At 58.0% G+C, this 25,135-nt stretch overlaps 2 protein-coding genes across 7 annotated transcripts in view; one reads left to right on the plus strand and one right to left on the minus strand.

Moving 5' to 3' along the window:
- GSE1 (Gse1 coiled-coil protein) overlaps positions 1-19,749 on the plus strand; it is a 394,922-nt gene extending 375,173 nt beyond the window's left edge. For 2 of the 6 annotated variants that reach the window (XM_061386916.1, XM_061386920.1), the window contains 13 exons: positions 1,500-1,675; positions 2,085-2,282; positions 2,785-2,976; positions 3,333-3,637; positions 4,153-4,477; positions 6,706-7,322; positions 7,994-8,106; positions 8,325-8,595; positions 9,865-9,978; positions 10,699-11,064; positions 12,330-12,602; positions 15,294-15,397; positions 16,007-19,749. In XM_061386916.1, the coding sequence (XP_061242900.1) occupies positions 1,500-1,675; positions 2,085-2,282; positions 2,785-2,976; positions 3,333-3,637; positions 4,153-4,477; positions 6,706-7,322; positions 7,994-8,106; positions 8,325-8,595; positions 9,865-9,978; positions 10,699-11,064; positions 12,330-12,602; positions 15,294-15,397; positions 16,007-16,141 (3,189 nt within the window). In that variant the 3' untranslated portion in view covers positions 16,142-19,749. The other 4 variants (XM_061386918.1, XM_061386917.1, XM_061386919.1 and 1 more) reach the window with 4 other exon arrangements.
- Positions 19,750-20,559: 810 nt separating this feature from the next.
- Positions 20,560-25,135, minus strand: part of GINS2 (GINS complex subunit 2) — a 36,940-nt gene continuing 32,364 nt past the window's right edge. Inside the window, exons 3-5 of the mRNA XM_061386923.1 lie at positions 24,063-24,162; positions 21,337-21,463; positions 20,560-21,198 (exon numbers count right to left, since the gene is read on the minus strand). Coding sequence (XP_061242907.1) covers positions 21,073-21,198; positions 21,337-21,463; positions 24,063-24,162 — 353 coding nt within the window. The 3' untranslated portion in view covers positions 20,560-21,072. The remainder of the gene's footprint in view (positions 21,199-21,336; positions 21,464-24,062; positions 24,163-25,135) is intronic.

Here is a 25,135-nt window from a genome sequence, read left to right on the forward strand (position 1 = left end):
GTACTCGGGAGCCTCAGGCTCCAGCCGCTGCGTCACCACCCAGGCAGCACCGCCTGCGCCGCCCCCCACCCCCACCCCGTCCCCGGTCAGTCCAGCCCAGACCCCAGGCACAGGGTTCAAGACCTTCACCCCTCTTATGCTGGCCGCATCCCGTGCCAGCGGAGGGGGTATGAGGGGGGTGCAGCTGCATGTGCAGGACCCGCCTCCTGTGCACGTCCGACAGGCGGGGGCCCTGGGGCAGGGGCAGTCATGGGGACCTGTCCAGGGCCTTGGGGACCAGAGGGGAGTGCTGGCTTCCTGCCCTGACCTGTGTGTGGGGCTCGCCCTCAACAGCCCCCAGCCTGGTGAAGCCCACCTGGGAAAGGGGGAATCGGAGTCCATGCCCTGTGAGGGCCCCGCCCCGAGTGGAGGGCCCCGCCTGCTACGCGGGGTGGGAGCACAGGCAGCCACTCGCCCGGGTGTTCCGTAGACATGGTGATGGGTGGGCCCCTCCTCTCCGCGGGGGCTGTGTGGTCCCTCCTGTGCCCCCCATTTGGGAATGAGGTGACCTGAGGCTCTGCTGCCCCCATCTCCTGACTCCGATGGGGGAGATGCCAGGCAGACAGGGGAGGGTGTCTCCCTGACCTGTGGGTCTGGGGTGGATGGACCTGGGCCTGCATCCTGCTCTCCTGTCGCTGACCGGGGTAGCCGGGCCAGGCCCGACGCCAGGTGAGGGGGGCACCGTGCGGCCTGGTGAGGAAGGGCCTGGTGCGTGGAGCTCTGGGGTCGGGGAGGCCAGGCAGCCGCATCTTCCTTGGCCGCATGGCAGCGGGACCCTGGGCCAGTGGCTGTTAACGCTCCGCGCCTGCCATTTGCTCCCTTCCGGCTATGTCAGCGACCAGAGTGACAGAGCCTCTCCATGGCCTGCCAGCCCAGAGCCGGACATTCCTGTGGGTGGGCCTGCAGGATGTTCCTCTGTGTGGCTGGGGCTGGTGGGGGCCACCGCCTTTCCCTTCCTGCCTTGCGTGAGCCCCTTCTGGTTTCCTGGGGTCTCCCCCGCACTGAACCCTCCAGGCCCCAGGTTCCTCTCTTAGGCAGGAGTCTGGGCAGGCGGGCCCACAGCCCCCACCAGTGAGCAGAGGTCCCCTGACAGGTCTGGCCCCACAGCTGCCTGCTCTGGCCAGAGCCAGGGACGCCCAGGGTCTGTCTCGGGGGGACAGGCTGGCCTGTTTGGCCCAGGGCAGCGCCAGCTGCTCAGCCACGTCTTCCGGGGGCACTGAGGCCCAGTGATCTGTGAGGCAGGCCGGCAGCTGCCGCCTGGGCCCCTGGGATGCCGGCGTGATCGGGCGGGCGGTGGGTAGGGGCTCAGTGGCTGTCACCCCCGCCGTGGTGTGGAGACTGTTTCAAGAATGTCCCCCTGAAGCTCGACCGCTCCTGTGTGTCCAGAGGAAGGCCTGGCCCGCTGCTGGTGGCTGAGCTATGAGCTGCCCCCCGGCCCTGACCCACACTGTCTTCTCCAGCAGGACGCTGGCTCCCGGGGCAGCGGCGGCGGCCGCGAGCGCCTCATCGTGGAGCCCCCGCTGCCCCAGGAGAAGGCGGGGGGCCCGGCCATCCCCTCTCACCTGCTCAGCAGCCCCTACCCCTTCGGCATCTCGCCCAGCTCGGTGGTGCAGGACTCCCGCTTCCCACCGCTGAAGTAAGTGCGGGCCGGGGGGTGGCACGGTGTGGGGTGGGACCCCCGAGGTTCTGGCTGCCACGAGTCCACACCAGCTGGGCCCGAGAGCTGCCAGATGGGGGCCCCGCCCTGGGCTGGCAGCCCTGCTGGCGTTGCCACTTGAGCCCACAGTGGGCTCACTGCCTGCGTGACCCTAAACCCCCAGCCTGGCTCCTAGGGCCGGGGGCGGGGGGTGGTCTCCCCAGGCTGCAGATAACAGACCCATGCCCCCTGGTGAGGGGCCAACGCGGCCCGAGGATCGGCAGCTGCCCACTTCTGGGCCCTGGGCCTCTGGCAGGGACTGCTCTTTCGAGGAGGGAGGTGGTGGCGGGGTGCGGGGCGGGGGCCCAGGGGCCCAGAGCTCACCTCCACCACCCCCTCCTGCCTGCAGCCTGCAGCGGCCCGTGCACCACGTGGTACCCCCCAGCACGGTGACCGAGGACTACCTGAGGAGCTTTCGGCCCTACCACACGGCCGAGGACCTCCGCGTGTCCTCCCTGCCTCCGCTCGGCCTGGACCCGGCCACCGCCGCAGCCTACTACCACCCTGGCTACCTGGCCCCGCACCCCTTCCCGCACCCAGCCTTCAGGTGAGGCGTCCGACGTCCCCAGCCGCCCGCGGGTAGACCCTGGTCTGAGACCAGATTCCCTGAGGCGGGGACCGTGGGGCGGGCTGCTCCCCCAGCCTCTGGATGAGCCGTCCAGAGCTTGCTCCTGGAGGGAGACTCTCCTCGCGCCGTCTGGCCTCCCTGTCCCCCGCCTCCACCGAGGGTTCCCCGGGCACGCGTGACTGTTAGTACCCTGAGCGGCCGGCGCTGTGCCTCCACTCTGTGTACGAGCTTCCCGGGTCAGACGGTCAGACCTGGAGGGGCCACACTGGGCCTGGCCCGGCTGAGCTGAGGGGTGGCCGGCGGGGCCTTGTGGCCTCTGGGATTGCAGGGCTTTGGGACTGGCTGTGGAAGGGGGCTCTCTGCGGGACCTTTGTGGAGGCCCTGTCCGCCGCTCCTGCATCAGTACCTGTGCCTGGCGGGGGGCTGGGTCCTGCCTTCCTCTCCACGTTAGCTGCTCACCGGCCCCCTCTGCCCCCTACAGGATGGACGACTCCTACTGCCTGTCAGCCCTGCGGTCCCCCTTCTACCCCATCCCTGCCCCTGGCTCCCTGCCCCCGCTGCACCCGTCGGCCATGCACCTCCACCTCTCGGGAGTCCGCTACCCGCCCGAGCTCTCCCACTCGTCCCTGGCGGCGCTGCACTCGGAGCGGATGTCCAGCCTCAGTGCCGAGAGGTAAGGCAGCCCCGTCCCGGAGCCCAGCTAGGCCAGCTGTGCTTGGACGGGCCACCCCTGTCCTCCGCCCGCTTGCCTGCAGAAGGGGCGCTGCCGGGAGCTCCCTGCCACTGTCTGGAGGTCGCGTCCTCACAATCGCCGGCCGTGGCCAGGAGCCTTCCGGGCGCCTGGAGAGTCTCTGTCCACCGCTTTCGGTCTCCAGTGGACGCTGAGTTTTTTCTTGGCGCGTTAGCAAAAACAACCTGGCCCCTGGCCCCTCCCCATTGGGAGGGGGAGAACCCCGGGCTCACGTGTGAGCGCCTCGCTCCTGGGGGTTCTTCCCACTACGGAGGTCACATCCCCGTCCTTACCTCCAGGCTGCAGGTGGACGAGGAGCTGAGGCGGGAGAGGGAGCGCGAGCGCGAGCGGGAGGCTGACCGCGAGCGCGAGAAGGAGCGGGAGCGTGAACGCGAGAAGGAGCGCGAGCGCGAAAAGGAGCTGGAGCGCGAGAAGGAGCGGGAGTTAGAGCGCCAGCGGGAGCAGCGCGCCCGCGAGAAGGAGCTGCTGGCCGCCAAGGCGCTGGAGCCGGCCTTCCTGCCCGTGGCCGAGCTGCATGCGCTGCGGAGCCACGCCGCTGAGGAGCGGGCCAAGCCCTCGGAGCAGCTCACCCCGACCCGCGCAGGTACCCGGGGAGGGGCGGGCCCCAGGGCAGCCGCACGCCGTGTGATCAAGCCTGGTGGGCGGGGATGGGGGCAGGGGACGGCCCGGACCGGGAGCCGAGAACAGGGACGTCCGCTGGCAGGATTCAGACTTGGTGTGAAGGCCGGTAGATAACTGAGATTGTGTACTGTACTTAGATTGTGCGCCATAGCACAACCAAATTTTTAGAGATGATAGCTTGGAGTATTTAGCCTTAGTTTTTAGTGTACTTTATTTTACTAAAACAGTGAATTTGCACAGCAGCCTAACTTTCATTCTTAACATACTTTAATCTCACTATATTTACGTACAACCTTAGTCTGCACGGTTGTCTAACCACTGGCTCAGGTCCGCTCTGCTGCGTCAGACAGGAGGGACCCCCGGGGAGCAGCCGTGTCCTGCCCGGCCCCACGGAAAGGGGGCGCCCTTCTCTGAGGGGGCGGGGCTGAGCCAGGCGCTAGGACCCCGCCCCGCCCTGACGGCCTCTCTTGCCCACAGAGAAGTTGAAGGACGCGGGCCTACAGGTGCCCAAGCCCGTGCAGCACCCCCTGCACCCGGCGGCCGCCCCGCCCCACGCGGCGCCCGGCCTCCTCGCCGGCCACGGGCTCTTCTCGCTGCCGGGCAGCAGCGCGGCCACAGCCCTGCTCCTGCAGCGCACCAACGAGGAGGAGAAGTGGCTGGCGCGGCAGCGACGCCTGAGGCAGGAGAAGGAGGACCGCCAGTCACAGGTGTCCGAGTTCCGGCAGCAGGTGCTGGAGCAGCAGCTGGACCTGGGCCGGCCGCCAGCACCCGCGGACCCGGAGCACCGGCCGGAGAGCGCCAGGTGGGCCCTGGGGGCGGGCTGGGGCCCAGGGTGGGTGGGGGGAGCGGGGCGGAGCCTGCGTTTAGCGAGTGCCTTGGTCTAGCTGCCTGTGGAGCGCTGTTACTTGGGTTCCGTGTCACCTTCTAAGACCCCCGTCTGGGCCGAGAGGAGGGAGACAGGGGAGGAGGAAGCTGCTCGCTTCAGGGGCGTCATCCGCCAGGAACTGTATCCGCCAGGAACTGTGTTCACAGCCGGCCCAGCCCCTCTGGGCAGGCTTGGTGCCTGAGAGAGGCGACCGAGAAGCTTCCATGGATATTAATCTCTGTGCTAGCATCTCTCTCTGTCCAAACTGGAATGAGAAGGGGACTCCCTTTGATTTTTAATCATACAAAAAGTTAATTTTATTGCTTTTATAATTAAAATAACCCATTTTTTCCTGCCCTGTTGTAAAAAAAATTTTTCCAAGAGGCTTTTGAACCTGTCTCTGGGACCCTGGCTGCCGACACTCACCTTGTGAGCTGGGCCCCTTCTCAGAGCTGACCCGGGGCCTCGCTGCCCCCGCCTGCTGATCTGGCTGTCCCCCCGTGTCCCCCCCACCCCACCCCACCATCCCTCCAGGGCTCCTTCCGAAGGCCCAGGTGGAGACCGTCAGCCAGAGTTGGTGGCAGGAACGGGACTAAGCCTGGGGGACGCTGGGCCCTGCCCCCGTCTCCTCCGCTGTGCACAGAGTTCAGGCAGGAGGGCTTCTGAGCTTCTTCCCAGCCCTCGGCGTCCATGGTGCCGCCTTCTCAGGATGAGAAATACTCGAGGTGTCTGGGATGGAGGTGTGAGTGTCCATTTGGCTCCCTCCCTCTTTGTCCCAGCTTCTGCTGGCCAGTGGGTTTCTATATCCTGGGCGTGGCTGACCCATCCAAGCCCCTGCCTCGGCATCCACTGGTAAGGGTGCCCGGGGTGGATTCACCCGGCTAGCTGGGTGTGGCCAGGAGTGAACCATGCTGGGGCCCCTGGCTGGGTCTCCGTGCTGCTCGGCCAGGCTGGACCGTCTGCTGCACGTGGTCCCTCTGCTGCTCTAGGCCCACTTGGGGCCACACAAGGGCTGTCTCCTCTACTTCTGAGCTGCCCTCTGCTCCCGTGACCCCATAAGGAACCGGGCGAGCCGGTGGTACACGTCCACCATCTCCTGATGAGTCCAGGGCACGCTGCCTCCCTCGGCCTGGGGCCCCAGGATCCCAGTGCAGCTGTCAGGGCCTGTGGGCTGCTGCCCCAGCAGGTGTGGCCTCTGACCCCTGGCCAGGTGGTCCCCATGGCAGCGTGACGTTCCTTTGGGGCCCTGTGATCAGAGCTAGAAAACCAGTCTGTGCTTGGCTCCAGTGCAGGAAGTTATTTATTCTGGTACCAGGTTTTATGCCTTTGCCGTTTACTTAGAGACTCACAGCTTTTTGATGCAGCTGGTCCCCTTTGGTATTTGCCCAGCAGCAGTACAGCAGCCTCAGGGGCTGTGGTGAGCCGGCCCCTTCCTCAGGCAGGAGGAGCCCTGGGCACCTGCCTCGTGTGCCTGCTGTGGCCTCTGCTCTTTCCCCTCCAGTCCCCTCAGATCCTGCCCTCGGTCACCTTGGCAGCATGGGGCTTCCCTTAAAAAATTGTAGGTAAACTTTGGCAAAAACAGCAGCCACGTAGTCTTCTGAAGGTTGAATTTGAATTTTGTTTTAAATGCACCAGGGAGAGAGGCACTTGGTTCAGCCTTGAGGCAGAGCTGCTGGTCTGAGGCCAGTGGGAGGGTCGTGTGCTCTGCTGGCGACCTGGCTCTCGGGACAGGCCCCGGTCTGGTCCTCAGAGACCCTCTGGGTGTAGATGCTGCTCCCCGGGCATGTGGGGTTGCTTCGGTCCTGACGGGGACCACCATTGGGGAGTAGCTGGCCGTGAGGGTCTCCTCGGAGGGTATCCCCCAGTCCACTCTGCTGGGCAGACCCCTCAGGCTGTTCTCATGCCGCCGTCTGTGAGCACAGTGCGGGGAGGTCGGCCCACCCCCACCATCTCCCACGGGTGGCACGCCTTGGGTCCTCCGGGAAGCTGGTCTGCATCAGCCTGCGGAGGATGTGGGTCCCTTGGCTCCAGGGTGAAAGGCACGTTCTCCCTCCAGCCCTGGAGAGGGGGCCTGCAGGAGACCTTCTCACCCCCACCCCAGTACTGGCTGGGGGCTCCCAGCCCGGGCCCTTGGCTGACAGCTGCTCCTGCCCCCACCCCCCTAGGCCAGGACCGAACCGCCACGAGCCGGGCAGCCGTGAGCCCCCGCAGCACTTTGGCGGGCCCCCGCCGCTCATCTCACCCAAGCCCCAGCACCACTCGATGCCCACGGCCCTCTGGAACCCTGTGTCCCTGATGGACAGCTCGCTGGAGCCGCGGCGCGCCCCCGAGGGCCACCCCCCGCACGGCCACCCTGCCCCATTTGAGCCCAGCCGCCCGGCTGCCGTCCCACTGGTGAAGGTGGAGAGGGTCTACTGCCCGGAGAAGGCAGAGGAGGGGCCCCGCAAGCGCGAGGCCACCCCCCTGGACAAGTACCCGCCGCCGCCGCCCCGGGAGCCGGGGGCCCTGGAGCCGCAGGCCTTCCCCCCGGGGCCCGGGCCCTTCCTGGCGGAGCTCGAGCCGGCCGCCCCGACTGTCTTGGGCCAGCCCCGGGCCTCACTCGCCCCGCCGGCCGCCTTTGGGGAGCCCCCCGGACCCCTGAAGCCAGGCTCGCCCTACCGGCCCCCGCCGCCTAGGGGCCCCGACCCTGCCTACGTCTACGACGAGTTCCTGCAACAGCGCCGGAGGCTGGTCAGCAAGCTGGACCTGGAGGAGCGCCGGCGGCGGGAGGCCCAGGAGAAAGGTCTGGTCTCCCTTCCTCGCTCCTGTGCCAGGTGGCGTGGGACTCAGCCAGCAGCGCCCTGGGGTTCCCCGGAAAGCCACAGAGAACAGGAGAGCAGGCCCAGGGCAAGCGTGGCACCTCCCACCCACACAGCCTCTCAACAGCCAGGCGGGACCAGGGGTCCCAGCCCAGCTCCTTCTGCTAAGTGCCGAGCCCAGCCTCGCAGCCAGAAGCGGGGCCCGAGGCCACATGAGGAGCACGTGTTTGGTCCCAGAAGGGCCGTCCCTCCACTCACCTGTGAGGCGGCGGGGTCGGCCCTGGGCCCTTGGGCTCTGCTGTTCTGCATGGGACTGTGCCTTCGCGCGGACGGGGGGCCCGAGTGCCCTGGCCCTCCTGAGCAGGAGGGGAGCGGATGTGCAGAAAGACCTAGGCTGCCCTGTCCCCGGGCCAGCGTGAAGGACAGTCCCCTGCTGGGGCTCTGTCAGCCCTGGTGCCCACCTCCTGCCCCCACCGCCAGCCCTGAGAGGCCTGGGGCTAGGGGGTTAACGGACGCAGGGCCCAGGGTTGGGGGTGGCCAGGGGCAGCGGGGCCTGGCCTGCAGGTGGGCTCTCGGGTCCGAGGGGTGCCCCGTGTGCATCCCCTGGAGAGGCGAGCCCCCTTGCCTGGCTGAAGAGCTCCTTTCCTGCCTCCAGGATACTACTACGACCTGGATGACTCCTACGACGAGAGCGACGAAGAGGAGGTCAGGGCCCACCTCCGCTGCGTGGCCGAGCAGCCGCCCCTCAAACTGGACACGTCCTCCGAGGTATCTGTGGTCTCGCCGCTGTCGGGCCCTGGGCTGGGCTGCGGGCACCCCCTCTCGGCTTCCCCGCGCCGGCTGGGACGCCTTCCGGGCGCCCTCTTCCCCCTCCCCGGGCCAGCCCGGAGTGTCCACAGTGCAGCCTTCGAGGCCCAGGAGGCCCCGGGGTCAGCGGGAGCCTCTGCCCACGGTTTCAACCTCATTTGTTTTCTTTCCCAATCTAGAAGCTAGAGTTTTTGCAACTTTTTGGCTTGACCACCCAACAGCAGAAGGAGGACTTGCTGACCCAGAAGCGGAGGAAGCGCCGGCGGATGCTGAGAGAGCGCAGCCCGTCGCCCCCCACGGCACGGAGCAAGCGGCAGACGCCTTCGCCCAGACTAGCGCTGTCCACCCGCTACAGCCCTGACGACATGAACAGCAGCCCCAACTTCGAGGAGAAGAAAAAGTTCCTGACCATCTTCAACCTGACCCACATCAGCGCCGAGAAGAGGAAAGGTGAGGTGGGGTGGGGCCGGGCCGGGCCTCGGGGCGGGCTCACCGGGGCGGCTGGGGGTCTCTGAGGAAGCAGTGGGGCCATGGGCTCTCGGGGTTGAAGCCGCCCCTCGGCTCTCACGGACTCGTCCCCCGTCTCTTCGCCACCACGCCCCTCTCCGTCGGGAACTCACACAGCCCCTCCAGAGCGTGTTTTCTCTTGTGTCGTCCCGTGAAACTGAAGGTGGCTGGTGTCCTGTGTAATCAGCCGTGGACTCCCACCCGCTCTTGTCCCCGGCCAAGTCTTCCGGTGCCTGTGGTCGCTGGGTCTCTGCTTCGCGGGCGGCTCACGTGGCTGCCGTTTCACGTTCTGATGGCAGGAGGTGTGGGTGGTCCGCAGCCACAGGGCAGGGCCGGGCCAACACCCACCGTGTGTGGACAGCTCGCCCTTGCGGACCGGTCTGGCCACGAGGGGCTGACTGGGCTGGAATCTGAACTCGCCTTCTGGGGCACCCCCTTCCTTGGTCTGCGCCTTGTCCTTGCTCAGCAGCAGGGGAAAACTTGACCTTTCTGGGCCGCACGCCCACACTGTCCCCCCTTGCTGAGGCCTGGTCACCTCTTTCTGGAAGGAAGTCAGAGGAAAGCAAGAATGCTTATCGGTCATTTTAGTTGCTTTCACTCATTTCATTCATTCTGGGCCGATCCGGTGGATGTGGATTCCTGCTCTCCCTTAAAGAGGCAGTGATGGGACCAGGACACGTCCCTGGGAATGTGATGGGTTTTGAGAAGCGCATCTCTTGGCCTGACTCAAGTCCTAAGGAAGTTCGGCAAGGGGCCCCTGAACTACAGGGTCACAGGGGGGGTGTGTGTGTCCCTCTTCCCTGGTGGCAGCTGTCATGGGAGCCACGCTTGCGGCTGGAGCAGCGGGGAGTGGACCGCCCCAGGAGAGAGCCTGCCCGCCCCGAGGCGCGGTGTGGCTTCCGGGGTTGCTTCCTGTGTTGGGGCCAACTATTTAAAAATGAGAACTCACCCACAGAGGCTTGCAGGTACCTGTGACTCGCCGCACGCGTGCACCGTTGTTCTTGGAACACCTGAACCGTCAGGTGGCGACAGTGAGGAGTCCAGGCTCTAAAGTGAACATTCTTCCTCTAAAGCCAGCCTGTGCCCGCGGCTTCGTGTCTCATTCCGAAGGACTCACGCCTGCCGGCCGCGGCCTGAGCCACACTCCTGCTCCTCTGCCTGCTCAGGAGTGGTGCGATCCCCACCGGTAATCTCGGGCTGCTTTTCTCACAGACAAAGAGAGGCTTGTTGAGCTGCTCCAGGCCATGAAGCAGAAGGCGCTGTCCGCTGCGGTGGCAGACCCGCTCAGGACCTCTCCGAGGGACAGTCCTGCCGTGTCCCTGAGCGGTAAGGCCAGCCCCATCTGCCACCCCCGGGACTGTCCCGGGGGTGCCCAGGGCCGCAGGCCACCGACCACCCCAGGTCATCTTCCTCCCGGACACGGCGGGCTTCTTTCTTCCTCTCCCTTCTCTCTCTCAAGCTTCCTGCGCGTGGGAAGATCTCAGCAGAGCACGGTGTCAGCAGTCACGCTTTCAGGGGTGTGGGGGTCCTGGCTCCTCCAGCGGACTCAGCCTGGTGGCGGGTGTGGCTGGGCCGCCGTCTGTTCCCCCCACCGTGGCCCGGGTTTCAGTTTCAGCACTTGCCGCTTGGGCTGTGTGCTCCTGGCGTGTGTCTCACAGGCCCTGTGATACCTGCTTTCTCTCTCTGTCTCTCACGGCTCTGACTCTGCTGTCCTGCCGACGAAGCAGGAAATGGTGGTGGTCCGGCCCTGTTCTTGGCTCCTAATTCAGTCTTTCTCTCTGGATCCGGCTGTGTAACTTCCTGGCTCTCGGATGACCAGAAGTGACTTGCTCCTTCCTTCACATTCTTCTTCTTCCCAGACGCCTTCCTGGGGCACCTTTCAAGGATGGCCTTGCTGCTTAAACACACCCCGTCTCAGACCAAACATTGCACGCTGACCTTTAATTAAATGGCTCCGGAGTCCGGGTCCTCTGTCCTAGGTTAGAGATCAGGGTCAGCCTGTTCACATGTAGGTCTGACCATGTTCCTCACTTTCTGTCTCTTAAGAACCCACCACGCAGCAAGCCTCCCTGGACACGGAGAAGCCTGTGGGCATTGCCGCCTCCTTGTCTGACGTCCCGAAGGCCACGGAGCCTGGGAGGCTGGAACAGCTCCGGCCTCCGGAGCGCATCCAGGAGCCAGCCCCCGCCAGCGGTGAGAAGGCCAGGCCGAGTGAGGCCCCCGGGGGCAAGAAGAGCCTGAGCATGCTCCACTACGTCCGGGGCCCCGCGCCCAAGGACATCCCTGTGCCGCTGTCGCACAGCATCAACGGAAAGAGCAAGCCGTGGGAGCCCTTTGTGGCGGAAGAGTTTGCGCACCAGTTCCACGAGTCCGTCCTGCAGTCCACCCAGAAGGCCTTGCAGAAGCACAAAGGTAAGGAGGCCGCTAGGACTGGGGCCACGGCACCTGGCGTTAGAGGCAGGCTCTGCCTCCCAGCAGAAGTCATTTGACTTTTTTGTAAAAAAAAAAAAAAGTAATGACAAGGGAGGAGCCTTTTCAGCAAAAATAGGATCCACGCCTTTCACGGTGCACGGATCTCCCAGCCTGCCCGCAGACTCACCTGGGAGCACCACTGTCGCTTGAGCACCAGACCCAGCGGCACTTGGTGGGACATGCTGGTTGCTCTGGTCTGTGCCTGAGCCCCCGGAGTCGAGATGCCCCTTGGACATCTCCGTGTGGGAGTCACTACAGTTCAGAGTACAGGGGTCAGTACGTTTGATTCCCACTGAATCAAAGGTTGAAACTGACTAGAAAAGAATGCTCAGGGAGCAACAGCCCAGAGAAAATTATATGATTATTTTCACATTATTTTGCCAAAACAATTTTAAAAATTTTCCTCCTAAAAAAAACTGAATAGACAGAGAAGCATTTTTAGATAAACAGGTCTGACAGTGTCAGTATCCTTCAGGTAAAATAATGCTGTCAGCAGGGATGAAATGAAAAAGCTAAGGGTAGTGGTTTTGATGTGGATTTTAAAAAAAGGGCAAAACAAAACTCTCCTCTGTTGGATGTTTTGTTGTGAGTTAGGAGTCATATTTTTCAAGAGGGGAAATGTTTTGGCTAGATTAAACCCCCGTGCTCCCTCTAAGACACACCCACAGAGGTTTTCCGGCAAGCTTAAGGACTTAACTTTTCCTGCCTGATCTCACCCCTTCCCTGACTTTACACTTGCCTGTTTCCTCAGGACTTGAGCATCATCCAGCCCCTGCCACTTTGGGCCTTACGGGTCCACTGACTGCCCAAGGCTGCTGTCCGCACCGGGAGGCGGAGCAGACCCGGTCTAGACAGGCCCAGCCTGCTCAGACTCTTGGTAGCACGGGGTGTGCTCCGGGACCGGAGCGCCTGTGTATCCTGGGGGAGGGTGCAGACGCTTTACAGACCAGTGCAGCGCGGCTCATAGCCTAACCCAGCCGAGCGCGTCGGCACAGCATGGTGACCTGGACCCAGCTCTGCCGCCATTGCGGCGGCGCGCTCCAGCCTTTCTGATGGAGCCGCCTCTGGTCTCTGAAGGGTAGAGGCCTCGCGCCGCTCCGTCGTGTCTGCCGGGACCTGTTGACGGCGTTGCCTGCCCCCGGGGCGTGTCCCGGGGGGCCCTGTGACCGCCCCCGGGGCCCTGTGACAGGCGTCTCTCTCCTCAGGAAGCGCAGCTGTGCTGTCGGCGGAGCAGAACCACAAGGTTGACGCATCCGTCCACTACAACCTCCCCGAGTTGCAGTCCTCCAGCCGCCTTCCTCCGCCCCAGCACAACGGGCAGCAGGAGCCCCCCACCAGCAGGAAGGGCCCCCTGGCGCAGGAGATGGACCCGGACTCGGAGGAGGAGGACGACGGAGAGGACGACGACGAGGACCCACCCAGGCGCAAGTGGCAGGGGATCGAGGCCATTTTGGAAGCTTACCAGGAACACGTGGAAGGTACGGAGGGCCGGGGAGGGTGTGCCAGGAGGCTCCGCGGGCTCACGATGGGTGCCGGTCTCCATCGCCAGGCTGGGGACTGTTGGAGTGACAAGACCCCGGGCTCCTGGGCCACAGGCAGACAGGAGCCTCAGAACCGCTCCTCGGGCTTCTGGGGTGCCCGGGCTAGCTTGCAACAGCTATCCCTCAGGGACAGACGTCCTCCCTGAGGAACCTAGGCGCAGAGCCGGGTGGGGCGTGACAGCGTGGACCTAGGCCTGCTTGCCCGCTGAGTCCTGTTGCACTTCTGAACATTCTGTCCGTCCTCGCCCTGTGGCTACGCACACAGGTCCGAGAAAAGGCAGTGTTTCACCCAGCCGAGCCCAGGTCTCCCTCTGGCACACCTTGCGGGCTGTGTGTCTCAGAACATGCCCACAGGCTCCGATCCTCCTGGCACAGCACTCAGCACAGGAGGCCAGCCCTTGTCGGCCTCCAGAACGTCAGAACCCTGGCCGTCACCACTTCCAAATTCTACTTATTACCATACCGTAGAGAAGTTTTTATCATGAATATCACAATCATTTCGGATATTTTGAAATAAGCATCGTAAAACCAGCTAAGTATTCAATACAATCAAAAAGAATGCCCTCATAGCCATAACAATGGAGAAGGCATTGGCACCCCACTCCAGTATTCTTGCCTGGAAAACCCCATGGATGGAGGAGCCTGGTGGGCTGCAGACCATGGGGTCGTGAAGAGTCGGACACGACTGAGCGACTTCACTTTCACTTTTCCCTTTCATGCATTGGAGAAGGAAATGGCAACCCACTCCAGTGTTCTTGCCTGGAGAATCCCGGGGACGGGGGAGCCTGGTGGGATGTCGTCTATGGGGTCGCACAGAGTCGGACACGACTGAAGCGACTTAGCAGCAGCAGCCATAACAAAGAGTATCAATGCCTATATTTTTTTTATTGAAGTATGTATAGTTATTTGTTAGTTCCAGGTATACAGCAAAATCAGTCTGTTAAACACACATCCACCCTTTCTTACGTTCTTTTCCCATATCGGCCATTAGAATTTTGAGCAGAGTTCTCTGTGTTAAAACCAATCTCCTAATTTATCCCCCACCCCCATAATCAGAAGGCTGTTCTCTGCATCTCTCACTTTATTTCTGTGTTGTAAATAACTTCATAGGTACCATTTTTTTTTAGATTCCACATATATGTGGAATCATGTTTGTGATACGTGTTTTTCTCTAGCTTCTTCACTCGGTATGACCATCTGTGGGTCTGTCCATGTTGCTGTGAATGGCATTTCATTTTTCCTGTGGCTGAGTAGTATTCCACTGTACATATGTTCCACATCTTCTTTATCCATTCCTCTGTTGATGGACATTTAGGTTGCCTCCATGTTTTGGCTGTTTAAAGTGCTGCTGTGAACATAAGATTGCAGGTATCTATTCAAATTATTGTTTTCTCCAGATATATAGCCCCCAGGGTTGGCATTGCTGAATCGTATGGTAGGTCTCTTTAGTTTTTAAAGGAACCTCCATAGTCCTCTTCATAGTGGCTGCAGCAGTTTATATTCCCACCCACGAGTAGGAAGGTTCCTTTTTTCCATACCCTCTCCAGCATTTACTGAAGGTTTTTTGATGATGGTCATTCTGAATGGGGTGAGGTGGTGGTTTTGATTTTCATCTCTGATAATTAGTGATGTTGAGCATCTTTTCAGCCATCTTTATGTCTTCTTTGGAAAAATAGCTATCTAGATGCTCACCCAGATGGTGAGGTGGTGGTCCAGTGCTTAAGAATCCACTTTCCAGTGAGGAAAGTGTGGGTTCAATCCCTGGTCAGGGAACCCAAGATTCATTAAGAAAAATAAGGTGGGAGGCGGGGGGCGGAATCTTCACCCATTTTTTGATTAGGTTGTTTTTTTTTTAAATATTGAGCTACATGAGCTGTTTGCATATTTTGGAGATTAAATTCCTTATTGGTTGCATCTTTTATAAATACGTTCTCCTGTATGGTGGGTTATCTTTTTGTTTTATGGTTTCCTTTGCTGCAAAAGCCTTGAAGTTTAATTTGGGCCCACCATTTGTGTTTGTTTTCATTATTTTAGGAGGTGGATCAAAAGAGCTTGTTGCAATTTATGTCAAAGATTCTCCTGCCCATGTTTTTCTCTAAGGGTTTTTATAATAACCAGCTTCACATTTAGGTCTTCAGTCCATTCTGAATGTACCTCTGCATATGGTGTTAGTGTTCTGCTTCATTATTATATACAGTTGTCTAGTTTTCTCAGCACCACTTATTGAAGAGACTGTTAAAACAGAGATTTATCCTTGAAGATTTGAAGCTCAGTATTTTTCGGAAAGGCAGAGGTTTTACTTTACTTGTTAAAACTATAAATTTCTAACAGCTTAAAAGTTTTCGTGTCTAACCCTTTTATCTTTCTTGAAAAATGCAAATTAAGGCTGTAAGTTGTTACTCTTCCCTAAGCTGCACCCCTTACATTGCCCTTGGACGCTGCGTCCTTGGTCTTTACTCCACTGGGCTGGGTCACTTTAGTGACATCTGGTCGCCAGCTCAATCGACAGGGCAGGGAGCCATGTGGTCCAAAGGGGAGAGCTTCGGCCAGCTGCTCTGGAGAGAGGCGGCCGCGCGCCGGGCCCCGGGCCCTGCGCACAGGAGACATCACACCGGCTTGTCTTTTCAGAGCAAGATCTGGAGCGGCAGGTGCTGCAGGCGCAGTGCAGGCGGCTGGAGGCGCAGCACTACAGCCTCAGCCTCACGGCCGAGCAGCTCTCCCACAGCATGGCGGTGAGTCTCAGGGATCAGACTGGCTCCGGGGGGCTTTCTTGACTCCACAGTGGTTATTCCCGTTCAGCCTTTCGAGTCTGGGTTCAGGAGCACCCATACAGACAAGTTTTAAAGGGAAGTTGTGCTCTTGAGAGATAGGGGGTAAATTCAGGAATCACCTGAGGAGGGAGTGTCATCTGTTTGCAGAACATGGATCTGGAAGGGTGGGGGCTGGTGCACTGCCCATGTCAGTCTCCCCCCGTGATGTGCTCAGGAGAATGGAGGGAGAGGGGAGAGCTCTTGGGATGGGATGGACCCCCATACACACAGCCGTGACAGCAAGAACCCCGCCGGCTTCCTCCCACCCGCGGGAAGGACAGGATGGACCCCCTACACACAGCCGTGACAGTGAGAGCCCTGCCGGCTTCCTCCCGCCCACGGGATGGGTGCTGTCCTGTTTGGGGCTTGAACATCTTGGCCACTCCTGAAGTGGCAGAAGCTTGACAGTGACGGGGCTGAAGCTGCGAGAGCAGCAGACGCTGCCGCTGGGAGATGCTGGGGGCAGTTAGAGCGCATCCCACAGCCTTCCTTACTGTGTCAACTGCGGGTCTGACACGAATCTCTCTCCAGGAGCTGAGGAGCCAGAAACAGAAGATCGTTTCAGAACGGGAGCGGCTCCAGGCGGAACTGGACCACTTACGGAAGTGCCTTGCGTTGCCTGCAATGCATTGGCCTAGAGGCTACTTCAAGGGTTACCCGAGGTGACGGTTTCCCTTGCACTAGGCCGAACCTATAGTATAGAAATATTATCTATTTTATTACCTTGAATATTTAATATTTTTCACTGGGAGGTTTGACGCTTAAAAAAAAAAAAAGAGAATGTGCCATGCATGAAGCAAAGGATTCCAGGCTCCAGAAAAAAAGAACGAACTCGCCTTGACTTCAATGCAGTTGAATCACCTTTGTCATTCGGCAAGCAACCCATGTAAGATGCCCATAGTTTTTTCCTTTTTAAAGGCGGTTTTACCCTTTCCAGCGTCGTCATTTTTTAGTCTCGAGATGAAGGCTCCGTCACCAACACTAAGCTCTGACTGTTTCCCAGCCCCAGGGCACGTGAGTGGCACGGACCGTCGGTGTGCGTCTCGTGTCGCCAGGTCCTTTGGCCTCAGGAACCCGGGCTGCTCTGGCCGTGGGGTGGCTGGTCTCACTCCTCCCCGGGATTGAGACCTGCTCCAGCAGAAGGAAGGTGGGGTGCATTCTAAGTAAAGGGCTTATTTGTTTCAGTTATTTTTCCTGCAAAATTTTCCTGAAAGCAACAGGTCCTAGGAGCACACAAAGCAACAGAACCGAAGCCTCACCCAAAGGCTTTTCCCCGGAAAAGCTCTTACCTAAAGTGAATCGCCAGACTGAAGGTACCTGTTATTCCTTCGTGGGGGAAAGTGTCCAGAGCTCCATGTGTACATTGATCCACACCCACCCGATTGTTACTGCGGGGGGGCGGGGGTGTTTTCATACAAATGTCAATTTTGAGAGAAAAGTCAAAGGTGCTTCAGCCTTGTACTGTGTATATATATTAAAAAACAAAGTTTTGTATGTTTTTATTACTTTAATTATTGTTATAAAAAGCCTGCCATTTTTAATATGTGGTTTGGGGGGATTTTTTGTTGTTTGTTTTCCTGTTTGGGGGTTTTGTTTTTGTTTTGTTTTTCTGGGCAAAAAAAAAAAACCAAGCCTTGCTTTTAGTGTTTGTACTGCTGCTGGTCAGGACGTTATTGACGTGTTTTTAAAAATTAAAGAAGAAGAAAAGTAAAAAGAGCTTACCACTGGCGCCTACACGAGCACTTCATTTTTGAGTTGCACCAGAGAGTGATGTGGAAAGCCATGGTTTCTCTTCCCTCTCGCCGGGCCCTCCCTGGCTGCCCCAGCCGGCGAGCGCTGCTGGTCTCCAGCGGGAACCAGGCAGGCGTGTGCGTGCAGCTTCACACGCGCACTCCGTGAGGAGAACCTTTGAGGTGGGCGCAGTTTCTGTGACGGTGCCAAGGTGTCTACAGCAGTCTGAGCAGGAGGAGGGGCCTGGTTTAGATGCAGAGCTTCCAAACAGCCTAAAGGCAGGGTGAGCTATGTGCGCCAGAACCTCTCCTCGTGGGCTCACTGTGATGAGCGCAGGAGCCTCTGGAAACGGGGATAATCGTATCAGGGCAAAGCGCGGGGCCGAGGGAGCCCGCCCTCCTTGCCGCAGTTGCTGCTGGTTCAGACTGGGTTGCGTCTAGATCAGAAAGGCAGCTCTTGCCCCAGTGGGCCTAAACCGGAGGCCAAGGCAGCCCGTGGTCGGTGTGCCTGGGGGAGGGGAGGGGACCACACGTCAGGCCACGTGCGCCCCTCCGCCCCGGCCTGGGGACGGGCTGGCTGACCTTCAGGAAGGCCAGGCGCTGTGACCAGTGGCCACGCCCTCAGCCCAGACCTTAGCTGTGCAGAACAGCTTGCTGGCAGATGGCACTGTGTCACTTTATCTGTTCCCACGCAGTTTGCTTTGTATGCCTGCCAACAATCTTCCAGTTATTAGCAAACTCAGACAAAAAGTGCCGCCAGTATTATCAGCAGTCAGCAAGTGCTTTCCTCTCTACAGAAATGACTTGAGAACTGAGAGCTGTTCTGGGGGCCTCTTCCCAGCAGAGACATGGAGAGCACCACGTGCCACAGGTGGGGACAGGTGTTTAGAGGGAGCCCCACTGCCAAGAGGCAGGGCAAAACATCACTGAATTTCTCTGTTTAGAACCTGCTTGCTGTTCTGAAGGCCTAAGGCTTACATCTTGGCACTTCCCACCAGTCATCCTCCTCCATCATAGAAAACGTCTGGATGCCTTTGCTCCTGGGCGCTGGTAAAGGGCCTTGGCTAGAAGCAAAGGGAAGAACAGACCCGATGGGAAAAGCACAGCCCCGACCCCTCACCACCTGGCGGGGGGCGCCCTTGGCTGCCGTGTGTTGGTTGGGGAGGAGTTCGTGGCACACAGGTTAAAGGACAGCTGACCAGGGGTGGCAGCTCTGTCCCTGAGCGGGTATTAACAGCTTTCCCCTTCCGAGTGGCACCCCCTCCCCCACCTACCTGTGAGGATCTCCGAATATCCTAGGGCTCAACAAGTAATATGACAATCAGAATATAAATACAGACCAGTAAGGCAACATGAAGAAAGAAAAAGGTAACAGAGGGTCTTGTGAAAACAGAAGTGCGCCTCTCTGGGAGACAGCATACCCAATCATGCCCCCCACTAAACAGTTTATAACCTGAAAACTCTTCTTCCAAAAGAACAGTGAGTAGCATCAGTCTTTTTTCAGTTTAGGCTTAAAAGCTGACAAATACGGAATCCCTAAAGCTTTTTGTTCAGCTATTTCACATTGAGTTTTTTGAAAGACAAAGTTCAGAAATATAGCAAATTTTCTCTCGAAGTGATTCTGGAACTTTTGTGTCAGCATTTTTGTGACCTGACGGGAGTTTTGCTAAATTTGAGGGGTACCTGCCAAAGCTGAGTCGTGTGGCTCTGTGCATTTAATCATATCAGTAGTAACTAGAGCTTCCCTCCCACACTTGGCACTGCACGACTTGATCATTTGAAAATGAGTGTTTCATAGAAACAGGCAAACTGGCATAAAGTATCATAATCTATTATCTCACATAAATGACCAATAGTTTAGTCTATATTCTAAAGGAAATGCAACAATTGGCAGCATGCAAAGTGCTAAAAAAGATTATATCCTCAGGGAAATTCAAAGACTATTAAAAGGAGCCCCCTTTAGCAAACTAGCAAAGAATAACAACAGGTAATCTGAGTCTGTGTGTGGGGTGGCATTCCATCGAGTAGCTCGCGATGCTGCCCCATCTCTAAATCTAAGCCACATACCCCGTTTCCCTCTGAGCCACGGTTTAAAAGTGTAGACAGTTCCGGGGACCCACCACCAGATGGGGATGGCTAGCACAGGAAGTTGCTCCTCTTACAGTGTAGAGTAGCCACTTAGCAGCAGCCCCCTACTCTTCTAGTAGCCACGCTATCGACGTCACTGCTTGCAGTAGCCTGTCCCCCAGCTTCCGATCCAGTGCTGAACTAGACCCCTTAACTCTGCCTGAGCTGAGGAGGCCCATGCTACCAGCCCGTGGTGCTGCTAACTGCCAGGACAGCCAACCAGGACTCGGGGGAGGAGGAACGGTGCCTCGATCACTCTGGGGGCAGTTTAGATGCTGTGAAATTAAACCTGTTCTAAGTGTACTTGTTTGAATTAACTGTATTGTAATATTATTTGTTGAATGTAGTAATTAGGTATTTATGAATATATTGCTGTAATTTCTGACAACATCCAGAAAATAAAATCTTCCTAAATCATGTTAAGAGAAAAATCTTTTTTATGTTATAGTAAGGGGGAAAAAATAACAATTCTACAGCTTTACAAGTAAAGTGTGAAGACAGATTCAACTGGACCTCAGCCCGGTTTCAGGAGAAGGGATGAAACTATGGAGACCGAGTGTTCTGGGTCATAGTCCCTCTGTGTGGCCCTTCCTTCAGTGTTTAAACACGAGCTGCTGTTTAGAGGGACATCTGGGGACCCACCTGGAATGGACGAATAGCGCCCAGGTAACTTGAAGTCACTTGAGTTTTAAACGCTGAAGGGTCAAAACACCAGGAGGGCCCAGTTGGTCACATGATCACACACATACCCCCGCTTCAGAAACCCTCGAGAACCACCTGGAGATTGAACCTGCTCATTACAGGACTGGACAGTCATTGCCCCCCGCCCCTGACTTGAGGGAAAGTACTTTCTGTAAGGAATCAAGTGGTGCTACAGCTGAAGATTCTCCTCCCAGGGAAAATCAGGACTCTGGCCTGAGCCACAGCTGCCTCAAGCAGGCTGTCTCCTCAGTCCACCAAGAACCACCGCACAGGCCCCGTTCTCCCCTGGCAGCGCATCTTCAGCTTCACTTACACACACATGGAATTCATTTCCCCTACTTTCTTGCTGATAAACAACCTTTTAGCCCTTTCCCAGAAGCAGCCAAGCAAACAAGAGACACCCAAGAGTGGGGGTCAGAAGGGCATGCTGTCTGCTAACCCTCTCAGTCTGCTCTGTCAGATCCTTAAGCCACTGAGCCTGCTCCCTTCATGCGGGAGTGATGCAGGAAAAAACCCAAAGAGAACTGGGTGATTCCACCTTTATTGTGCATTGGGGCTTAATGAGAAGCACGGGTCACCGTCACCAGCCGAGTGCTCAGGGCTGTCCCGCACGGTGTGAACAGTCTCTGTGGGAGACTGAATGTAGCCCAAGAGAAAGGCCACGTCACTGGCCTGCTGTATCTTATCTTAAAAGCAACACCCGACATCACTGAACACTCAGCTGCACACGACTGTCCCGTGCAGGAGACTGGGGCTCTGCTGGGGACGCTCCCGTTCTGCCAGTGCTTTTTCTTCCCCCATAAAAGGCAGCTGGCTCCCAGACACAGATAAGGAATTACAGAATGTCTCAACTGAGCGTAAGCCTGTTGCTTTCCAACCAGATTATAAACCCATTCCTTCCTTCACTGCACTTTTTTTCGTAGATTCAGAAGTGGTCTAGAGTTCCAGAAACGTGAGTATCTCTGTCATGTCCCGAACGCTCACGCCGCCTGGGGAGCCTCTTGCCGGCAGACACGGGCCTGGACAAGCGGTCCCTGCCTAGAAGTCCTGAGACTGGGCGCTGTCCGAAGGCTGCAGGTTTGTGCGGAGTTTGTACATGTGGTTGAGCGCTTGTGTGAGGAAAGCCCCGCTGGTGTTGATCTCCATCAGGGTCAAGTTATCCAGCTAAACGTGAGGGAAAACAGCTGGTTGAGTTTTTGATTTCAAGAAAGGTTAAATCTACTGGATAAAGAACCAGTGAGCAATGGTTTTCTGAAAGCCAGCTCGGGCGTCAGCCCCTGAGCCCCCGCTCGTCGTGCGCACCTTGGCGTGTGCCTCCTGCTGCCTCACGAAGCTGTCAGCAGACACCCGGAACTTGGCTATGCGAGTGTCCCACACGTCCTTGATCAGGGTCCGGATCTCATCTGCTTTCGGGATGTTGTCTGAAGCACTAAAGGAAGAAAATGTGAGCTAAGTCGCACAGGGAAGCGTGCAGTAAATTAAGCCAGCGTCTGGGGAAAAGTGGCTTCTTCCTAAACACTGCTTAGACAGAAATGCACAAGCTGTTTGAGGCTCAAAGTCTGTTTTACCTTTCAGTTTTAAAATGTAAGGATTTCTAGCAGTTAACCTTGGTGCCAGGAAAATTCAGCCAGGATGCTCACCAAGTCAGCTGTGCTCATATTTAGCTGTCCCGGGCAGCCTGCAGTACAAGGACTTCTGTTTATTCACCAAAAACGTTGAGGTATTGGGGCAGCAGCTCTGAGCTGGTCTTCCTGTCTAGGGGTAACTGGGTGCTCTGTGCTGTGTTCTGTACAATTCCCGCGAGAACGCATCTTTCGAAGGCCGGCTCAGAGGTCATGGCCTCTGACGCTAATGCCCCAGGGCTACAGCCCACCAGGGAAAGCGGGCGGAGGCTGTGTGCCAGGCGCAGCCCTCTGCACTACACAGCACAGCACTTCCCTCCCCTCAGAAGCCCGTGAAGGACAGAGACCACAAAGATACGTTTGCAAAAATTACAAAACAAAAAGCAAATCAGCATAAGTAGCCCGCCCATACATAGCAAATTTGGGGTAAAAGTACGGCCTGGAGTCCGCGCAGGGCACTGACAGCTTTCCTGTGACACATTTTTAAACTGACCTTAACCTCTAAAGGAAGGGACAAACTAAGACAAAAGCAGAGGCCAACATCCTTCACCAGGCCTCCTGGAATGAACTCCAGGGACGACAGGCTGGATGAGCCTCCGCAGGCTACAGTGAGCTCATGAGTGGAGACAGAGAGTCAGTGGTATAAAGCTGATGTAGGAGACATAAGACCCAAACGTGGATCTTACGGTCTGAACAGCAGGTGAAGGAACAAAGGCCCACAGCTCCTTGTGAACTGCACTGCAGAACAAAGGCCCCTTTGCTGAATGAATGACTCTAAGGAAATGGGGGGTTTGATAGGAACTGTGTACATGATATTCTGAACTTCAAAACCTACAGATACGCAGACCTTCCCTCTGCTTCTGTATTCTCCTTTCTGAAGTCACTCCCCTCCAAGGCAGCCTCTGGGTCCTCCAAATGACACCCCCTCCCACCCATGCCTGAACACCCTCCTGGGGACACGGCTTCCGCTCCCCTGCCCTCAGCAGGCACGCGGGTCCCAGCAGCCCCGCTCCACAGCCCTGGGCTCTTCACCTTCTGTGCTGCCTACACCCTCTCCCCTAATATGTGTCCCTCCATCCTCCGAGCCACGGAGCCCTCCCCGGGCAGTGCCAGGCGCGAGGGCTGCATCAGGCTGTTCTCCTAACAGATTGTCACACCACACCGGTAACAGAACCAGAACTTGGGCCTACAGGACCAATTCCACTGCCTAGTGGGACACTTAGCAGGCTGTACAAGGGGAGTGTTGTGAACTGCACAACTGCCGCCTCAGGTCAACTCAAGGACAAGCCCACGTGACGCAAGTCTCCACTTGAATCCGCAGTGCCGTGCACGGGGCCCCAGCCCTCGCTGTTCTACAGCAGGCAGCAGGCCACTTCCAACTTCCGTTCTGGACCTGCCCTTGAATTCACCAATTAAAAGGTGCTCAGCGTTTGAAAGGCTTGGCATTGTGCAGACTACATTCTAAGCTGCTCCTAGGCAACGCTGTCTATACTTGCCTGCTTTCTCCGCTGATTCATTCATTTATTGACAAACACGTGAGCAACAAACATGTGAGCACCCGGCACTGCTGGGGCACGAGACGGCCCCCGCCCGTGAGAACGGGGGCGGGGCAGAGGAGCGGCCCAGGCAGACGGCGGTGAGAGCAGAGCGCTGACAAGGGCTGCCCTGGAGACGGGGATGAGCACAGGTGTGCTTACCTGGGGGGAGGACCTGTGCTAAACCCAGGAGGAGGCGGGGACAGGGGACTCGCTGGGCAGAGGGATGGGGCAGTGGACACGCACACGTGTGCTCTGAGGACCTGGACCTTCTACTTACGTGCGGAAGTGAGAGAGGCCAGCGTGACCCCGGACCCTGGAGAGAGAGGAAGGCCTGCAGAGCTGTGAGACGAGGAAGAGGGGAGCCAGGCTATGCAGCGTGAATGCCACGAGCAGGACTGCAAGCCTGGAGAGGCTCCAGAGGGCAGGGGAGGCCCACGCAGCCTTCTCTACAGAAGCGCACTCTGGCTGAGGGAGAAGGCGACAGGGAGCCTGACCAGGGGCCTTCCCATCCAGCTCAGGGTCACAGGCAGACGGGAGCCCCGGCCCTTCCCTGTGCAGGAGACGGAAGCTCTCAGACACCCAGGCCCCAAGAAGAAAAGGGGTGCAGGGTGACTAACAACGGTGACTGCTGTGAAGGAAAAGCCACTGTTAGAGGGAGTCCAGAAACAAGCGGGGGTTAGGATGCAGAACAGAAAGAACAAGGGGTTCACCAGGAGAGGGAAGGACAGAGGAAAGGAAAAGGGGAAGTGGGACAGCCGGAGCCCAGTCAGCGTGTGCGCGCCCGATGCCTCCAGGCTGAGGGCTGGGGCGGAGAGGGGTCCAGACCGATGCAGGCGGCACGGGCTGTGGGCTCCGTGGAGCTACTCACTGATTTAACAGCAGTTTGGTGAGCTCCATGTAGTAAGGGCTGGGCATAGGTGTAAAAGTTTCTTCCTTTCGTTCATGATCTCGAATCTTCTCCAACTTTTCTGAAATTTAGAAGTGAATACATTTTACTATGACCATAAGCAAAATATATATTTAAAACCTTCCAAATTTACCAAGTGGGTTTCCCAGGTGGCGCAGTGGTGAAGAACAGACCTGCCCAAGTACTTCATGTTACCTAGTCAATCAACTAACAGAAAAAAAAAAACACTTTATCATTTATTATCACTAACTAGATATTACAGGGTTGATTTCTTCAAACCTCTAAGCTTCTCTTAGAGAAGGTGGTAGATTTGGGTTATAGCTGTTGCTGGGCCTGCAAAATGCATGACTGAGAACAGTCAGAGCCAGGTCTTTTCTTGGGGAGAGTGAAGTATTCTACCTTTGATCCAAGCGGACATGATAGTAACTAGTGACTGGCAAAGTTTCCTTCTTCATACCAAACCTTGTTTAGGACTTCCCTGCTGGCACAGTGGATAAGAATCCACCTGCCACTGCAGCGGACATGGGCTTGATCCCTGGTCCCGGAAGACTCCACGTGCCCTGGAGCTAAGCTTAGAGCCTGTGCTCCGCAACAAGAGAAGCCACCACAGTGAGAAGCCCGTGCACTGCAAGCAAGAGGAGTCCCTGCTGGCTGCCACTAGAGAGGAAGCCTGCACAGCAACGAAGAATCCACACAACCAAAGATATTAACAGACAAAAAACACTGCTCAGAAGAGAGCAAGACAACCTACAAGTAAGAGGAGCTTGAAAGCCCCAAGTCTGGAACCAAAGTGCTGAGTCCGATCCCATCCAGCAAGAACATCGCACACCGGCCTCCCCCGTCCTTTCCCCTGGCTGAGAAACCCTGGTCCTGAACCAGGCTGCAGCTGTGGTGAAGGCGCGCACAGGCCACTCTGCGTGGGGTCTCCTCTGACTGCCCACCCACCCCCAGGGCCCCTGGTGCCCACCCCCTGCCATCCTCACCCTCTCCAGCCTTCTCCCCGCACACTCCCGCACCCCAAGGGCGTGCTGGAC

This window comes from Bos javanicus, chromosome 18 (genome assembly GCF_032452875.1).
Source record: "Bos javanicus breed banteng chromosome 18, ARS-OSU_banteng_1.0, whole genome shotgun sequence".
Lineage (NCBI taxonomy): Eukaryota > Metazoa > Chordata > Mammalia > Artiodactyla > Bovidae > Bos > Bos javanicus.